The sequence below is a fragment of the Quercus lobata genome, chromosome 12 (assembly GCF_001633185.2).
Source record: "Quercus lobata isolate SW786 chromosome 12, ValleyOak3.0 Primary Assembly, whole genome shotgun sequence".
In the NCBI taxonomy this organism is placed as follows: Eukaryota; Viridiplantae; Streptophyta; class Magnoliopsida; order Fagales; family Fagaceae; genus Quercus; species Quercus lobata.
The window spans coordinates 12,750,625-12,757,839 of NC_044915.1; the positions used below are offsets into that span (position 1 = coordinate 12,750,625).

Here is a 7,215-nt window from a genome sequence, read left to right on the forward strand (position 1 = left end):
AGGATGAGGTGGACCGCCCTCAACTGCCCGTCCTCACTCACAAACACCTCGGACTTTAGGATTTTGTTGAGGCTCACGACGTTGACCAAACTGAGACGAGGTACTACGTGCTGTTTATCTGCAAAAATGGCCGAGGAGCAAAAGCATGGTCAGACCAATAAAATTTATCATCAAAGGAAAATGAAATGCTAGAAGGAAGAGTAGCAAAGCTGAAAGAACTAAATCCCATTTCATGGGACCTAACCCTAGGGTACCCCGCCTGGCTCTCCCTCCCGAGTTGGGTAATGAAGACTATCATGTCATTTGCCATTAGATAGTCATCCTTCAGGCCCTTGTTGGACTTGGGAAGACACAATATAAGCCTAACAATGGAGGACCTAGACTTGAGGTAATACCTCGAGTTGGCAAGTGAATGGCACTCGTACATATGGACGACATCGTGCCAGGTGAGTCCCAAACCCATCTGCTCATTGAGAGCATCAACGCTATCCAAGACTCTAAATAGGTTGGGCGCGCATTGATAAGGACACAACCTATAGTTAAGTAGGTAATCGCAAGTTACCTTACCCATGGGAAGCGTCATTCCTCCATCTATGAAGACAATCATAGGAATGACAACTTCCCCTTCTTTTCTATCTGTAACTATCTGATCTGGAGCACAATACCGTAGGGTAACCCCCTGTGGAATGTGATATTTAGCCCTAAAGCCATCCATACTGGCAGGAGAGTCTACAAGGTGCTTAAATCTACCCATTTAGTTAAACAAAAGGGAAACGGGTGAAGTTTTCAAAGAAAGGAAATAGAGAATGGAAAGCCGAGGAAACCGACCAAGGAGAAAAGAACCTAGAAAGAAGAAACTTACGAGAATGAGCACGTGTATTGCTTCTGGTACTTCTTAAAGGTTTAAATTTTTTGAAGAAAAAGACTTGGAGACTTTAAAAACTTGGGAAGCCTTGAAGGTTTGAGAGTTAGGAGTTTCTTGAGAGCTCGAAGATTTGTAAAATGAGGAAGAATGATTCCCCTGAGTGCCTTATATAGAAGGTGGAATTGAGTGGGAGTTATCCCACTCAAATTTCAAGTAAAAATGCCAGCTATAAGATCTACATCTCACCATAGGATACAGGGAACAAAGTGCCGCCTGGAGCATTTAATGAGACTTCGCGGGCTCTAAAGAGTCAAGAACAGTTATGGGACATGCGAAACGACACTCTCACATGTGGAAATCAAAGGAACACGTGGAATTTATTTTTCAAACATCAAAACCCCACTTTTTCCTCGAATAGAAAAGGAAAACCAGAGTTTTGAGAGGCTATTGTGGGGACGCAGGCCCAAATATATATTGGGCCTTGGGCTTTGTCTGAGGAGGCATAGTGGTCCAAGAATATATCAATAATGAGGAAGAAGTAAGACTTTGAACTTCACGAGCAAGCAATGACTGTAAAGGTTGGGAGAGGTAGGTCGAGGTTGAGTATCTCCTCAGCTAAATGAAGAAGGGGTTAGAAAGTGTGTTTTGTTGTCCAGAATGACGTTCCAGGAAGTTCTATTGATAAGGATATGCACTGCGAATGTACAGGACAAATGGGAACCAAGAAATACCTTAGCAAAAGCTGCTACCACCGCATTGAATACTTTGCAGCTAACTATCTGACCGCATTTATGTGGAGAAAACCCCTGAACAGTGCTGCCTTGGTCACCCCAACTCACAGAGGGCCTATAAGGGTGTTCCATGGGACAAGCACTCAAGTAGTGGCTTGGACGATTGACAAGTGGAGGGCCAAGATCATTCAAAGGGAGATATATAATGTAAGAGACCCCTGAGGAGATGGGGATTGAAAGAGAGAAAGAGAAACACTGTAGCAATCAAGAATTAAACTTGTAATCAAACTTAAGAATCAATATATAAGAACTGATCTCCTCGAACTGTATCGAGGACAATTTTCTTTAGATTAAACCAATCTATTTACATTTTCTTGTCATCTGAATCCACTTTGCTTATTGTCTGATTCATTAAAGCACAGTTTTCCAACCCACTCTCTACAAATTCATTGTATTGAGATTTTTGGGCCTGAGTTCATATATCCTTTGGGCTAGGGATCCAAATTGTGACCTTACAATCATCATTACATAATATAAATATATAACATGTCATATATAAGTAAAGAAAAAATAGTATATTAATGAAGAAAAAAACTATGTCATATGTGAGTAGAGTTAACAAGAAAACTCACTACTAAAGGAAAAATAATACTTAATAAAATTTCATATATGAGTGAAAGTAATAAAAAAAATGGGTTTAATTTTTTTTTTTTAAACATATTGGCTAAAATCAGCATACCAGATGGAATTTAGTGAAATGAATCAGAATGAACTGAAATTTAAAACAAAATAGAGTAGATGGGTGATTTGTATCGGTTAACTAATTGGAATGAAAGATTACGGAATGGAATTCATAACTATATTATTTCATTTAATTATTTATAATATCCTCATATTTAAATTTTAGGTATATTATTTCAAGTGTAATACGGTATGTTCTCCATTTAAATTCACACACATAGTTACATTAAATTTAATTACTCTTAAAAATAATATACTATTTATATGTTATTAATATTTAAATTTAATAAAAAAATCTAATATACTACTTTTAAGTATTTTTTTGGAGAACCAATGATAGTACTACTATACTACTGTTAAGTCTTAAGTGAGTGCTAACATTTTGATGTACCGTTTCAAAGTTATCACTAAAACTATATATATATATATATATATATATCACATAAAATTATACCATATCAAATTATTAATTCAAAATCAAATAATTCACATTCTTAATATCATCATTGTATAATATAAATATATAACATGTCATATAGAAGTAAAGAAAAAATAGTATATTAATGAAGAAAAAAACCATGTCATATGTGAGTAGAGTTAACAAGAAAAACTCAATACTAAAGGAAAATAAGGGGATTCTAGCATTTTGCCCTTATTTTTTAAAAAATTTAGTAATATGTCCCTGTTTTGAAATTATTTAGGTCTATGCAAAATCGAGTTTCAATGAAAAACTCGATTTGTAGAAAATCGAGTATGGGGTGATCAAACTTAAAAAAATAAATAAATAAATAAATAAATAAATAAATAAACTTGCATGGAACTCGAGTTCATGATGCTTGAGTTCCATTTAAAACGCCACTATAGGACTCCATAAACGCAGCTATAGGTATGGGGCAATCAAACTTAAAAAAAAAATTAAAAAAAAAAAAAAACTTGCATGGAACTCGAGATTCATTTAAAATGCCACAATAGCACTCCATGAATGCAACAATAGGTATGGAACTTGAGTTCCATGAACTTGAGTTCCATGCAATTTTTTTTTTTTTTTTTTTTTAAGTTTGATCGGACATAACTCGATTTTAAACCAATCGAAACTCGATTTTATTAAAATCGAGTTTCAAAACAAGAACATAAACCTAAATAGTTTCAAAACAGGGACATATTGCTAAATTTTAAAAAAAATAAGGGCAAAATGCTAGAATTCCCAGGAAAATAATACTTAATAAAATTTCATATATGAGTGAAAGTAATTAAAAATGGGTTTTTAAAAAATAAATTTTTTAACATATTGGCTAAAATCCGCATACCAGATGGAATTTAGTGAAATGAATCAGAATGAACTGAAATTTAAAACAAAATAGAATAGATGGGTGATTTGTATCGGTTAACTAATTGGAATAAAAGATTACGGAATGGAATTCATAACTATATTATTTCAAATAATTATTTATAATATTGTCATATTTAAATTTTAGGTATATTATTTCAAGTGTAATACGTTATGTTCTCTAATTAAATTTACACACATAGTAGTTACATTAAATTTAATTATTCTTAAAAAACAATATACTATTTATATTTTATTAATATTTAAATTTAATAAAAAAAATCTAATATACTACTGTTAAGTATTTTTTTTGGAGAACCAGCGATAGTACTACTGTACTACTGTTAAGTCTTAAGTGAGTCTTAACATTTTATTTTGCAGTAAAAATTTCTTATTAGTGGTTTAAAAAGGCGCGTGGTGTTTGCATTGGAGAGACCGAAGGAATGGAAGTGGTAGGAAACAGCAAATATACAGAACAGGAAGAATAAAGGAAAATATTGTTTTATATTGGGCAATTTCAGATTCGCAGCCCCCACAAGGCTACACCAAAGGAAAATATTTTTATATAGTTGGGAAATTTCAGATTTGCTGCTTCCCCAAAGTCTTGGCAATTTCTTCTAGAAACTTTGACCATTGAAATATACTATTACGTTCCCCCCACTCAACCGTTCTTTCTTTCTCTCCGACACATATAAAACCACCACTCTTCCCCACCGCTCTCTGCAGCAAAAACCAAAACCCTACACACAAAAGCAATACTAAACACAATGCAAAAGAGTGGTTCATCATCATCACTTGGCCCAGGAGGCCTGGACCTAACCCAGGCCTTCTTCAGGCAAATTCAACGTGCCGCCCCTCCTTCCCCAACTAAGCGACACACCAAAATCTCTGTCGTTGGAGCCGGCAACGTGGGCATGGCCATAGCTCAAACTATTCTGACCCAAGACGTAGCCGACGAGCTCGTCCTCATCGACGCCAAGGCCGACAAGCTACGTGGCGAGATGCTCGACCTTCAACACGCTGCTGCGTTTTTACCTCGCACCAAAATCCATGCGTCTGTCGACTACGAGCTCACCTTTGGGTCTGATCTCTGTATTGTCACTGCTGGGGCCCGCCAGGTCCCTGGGGAGTCTAGGCTCAATCTGTTGCAGAGGAATGTGGCTCTGTTTAGGAGTATTATTCCTCCGCTGGCTCGTTACTCGCCGGAGACTATTTTGCTTATTGTTTCCAATCCCGTTGATGTGCTCACTTACGTGGCATGGAAGCTATCCGGATTCCCTTCGAATCGGGTTATTGGGTCGGGTACCAATCTCGACTCGTCCAGGTTTCGGTTCCTCATCGCCGATCATCTCGACGTCAACGCTCAGGATGTGCAGGTCAGTCACTTTTCTTCTTCTTCTTTTTTTAAGATACTCTCACAAAAAAAGTAGTGATGCAAATGCACCGATGCTTAGGGTTTGGTTAGAGTTTAGTGGATTATCTGCATTGGAGTTTTTTTTGGAGTTACAGAATTTCATATATTGTATCTTGTTTATGTTATTCCGATTCCATTAACTGTGATCAGATTCTTAAAAAAAAAGTTAGGTTGTGACTTGAAAAAGTGAATCATAAACGGACATGTCCGTATGTTGAAAGCCTGTCCTAATTGAATAAACGGTATAAACCTATCTCTAGCTGCAATCTCTAGCTGTAAGCCTGTAATTGGATTTTCATTTCCCACAGTTCCACTCAATTATAAATTGAGTCAATTGACCAATGTAAATTTAGTCGATTCTTTTTTCTCTTTCTCCCTCTTTGTTTTTAATTATTTTTTAAAATTTTATTAGAAGAGTATGAATGAGAATTTTACTAATTAAATTAATTTAGGTAATGCTTTGGTACTTTCTTAATTTAGTAAACTCTACCTTGTTAATAAACTTTGTTGTAATAATTAATGCAGGCTTACATAGTTGGGGAGCATGGTGATAGCTCGGTGGCACTATGGTCAAGCATTAGTGTCGGAGGTGTGCCGGTATTGAGCTTCCTAGAAAAGCAACAAATCGCATACGAAAAGGTGACCTTGGAGAATATCCACAAAGAAGTAATAGATAGTGCTTATGAAGTGATAAGCCTCAAAGGGTACACATCTTGGGCTATTGGGTACTCTGTGGCTAACCTGGCTCGATCCATACTGAGAGACCAGAGGAAGGTCCACCCAGTCTCGGTAGTTGCTAATGGGTTCTACGGAATTGAAGGTGGAGACGTGTTCTTGAGCTTGCCAGCCCAGCTTGGTAGGGGTGGAGTCTTGGGGGTGACCAATGTCCATTTGACTGATGAGGAGGCTCACCGTCTTAGGGACTCAGCTAAGACCATCCTTGAGGTGCAAAACCAGTTGGAAGTCTGAGTCACATCACAGTGGACCCCTGCTTTTGAATCCCTTTTCATTTGCATGTTTTATCATTTATGATTTTTTGTTTTTTTAGAGACACAATGTGCCCATTGTGTATGTTATCTTCTGGGGTAGGTTTCAAGTTTATGTTTAGTGGATCTAACTATTTAAGTGGTGTTTTTATTTCAATCAATTAATTAGTATTACGAAAGAGGAAGCCTATTGAATTTTTTAATGGTGTCCTAATCTATTTTACTGTATCTCAAGATTAATAGATATTTTGTATTTCATGTATGGTGGCTTTAATTTTTGGCCAATAGGTCAATTTCTATATTGAAAACTTTTTTTTTATTATTTATTGAAATTTACATTTAAAAATATTGTAAGTGCTTCAACCTTTAAAATTCATTACAAAAATTATAACTTAATTTTCAAAAGGGATGTACAACAGGATAAGTGTGTTAAATTTATAAAAGTACTATATTTAGGTTGTTGAATAAAATGAGTCTTATTAATTTTCTATAAATGTTTTCTAAGAGAAAAGTAGAACGCTACTTTTATATTGTGAAAATGGAATTTAAGAAAAGTCTACAAGTTTTGTTTCGATAATACTACTCAAATTGTAATTTATTTATTAATTTATGTTCTTAGGAACAACAGTAGGAGGTCAATTTTTACTCTTTTTTATTTTTTATTTTTTTTTAAATTTCAAGGAGTGACAAAAAATTATAAAATAAGAAAAGATAATAAATAATATCAGTAAAATTTGTTTTACTTATTTTTTAAACTTTATTATTTAAACATGTGAGGGATAGTTAGTCAAGAGGTATTATTAAGGTTGTACGAATTAGGCCTATGGCCCAATCCGAGGACATTAACTAATCCGAGAATGGCCAAATGAGGTTTGTAGGGACTCAATTTGTAATGATCCCAAACTGGTATTGGGTTCGTACGTTAATGGCCCAAACAATAAAATTTGTAGAACGTGGGTGTCCAAGAACTAGGTTAACTCTAAAAGAAAAACAATTAGACCTCACGTTTATAGACGGATTAGCAATGATATAACAATTAGTTTTTCTTCGAAACAAATTCAGTTCTCCTGTTCCTAAGGCTTTTTTCTGAGTACTCTTTGTTTTTTTGATGTTCCGATCCTTTTCCTCAATACTTTCTTTTATGTTATATA

The 7,215-nt window shown here is 35.2% G+C and overlaps 1 protein-coding gene across 1 annotated transcript; it reads left to right on the forward strand.

Annotated features, from left to right (window-relative positions):
- The first annotated feature begins 4,381 nt into the window (after nt 1-4,381).
- On the forward strand, nt 4,382-6,267 carry LOC115969941 (L-lactate dehydrogenase B-like). Its single transcript, XM_031089583.1, has 2 exons — nt 4,382-5,040; nt 5,604-6,267. Exons 1-2 carry the CDS (start codon nt 4,432-4,434, stop codon nt 6,045-6,047), a joined length of 1,053 nt encoding a protein of 350 aa, XP_030945443.1. The 5' UTR covers nt 4,382-4,431; the 3' UTR covers nt 6,048-6,267.
- The last annotated feature ends 948 nt before the right edge of the window (nt 6,268-7,215 follow it).

Coding starts and splice junctions, on each gene's coding strand:
- LOC115969941 (XM_031089583.1), top strand. CDS start 4,432: ATGCAAAAGAGTGGTTCATCATCATCACTTGGCCCAGGAGGCCTGGAC. Junction 5,041..5,603: donor TCAACGCTCAGGATGTGCAG/GTCAGTCACTTT, acceptor TAATTAATGCAG/GCTTACATAGTTGGGGAGCA.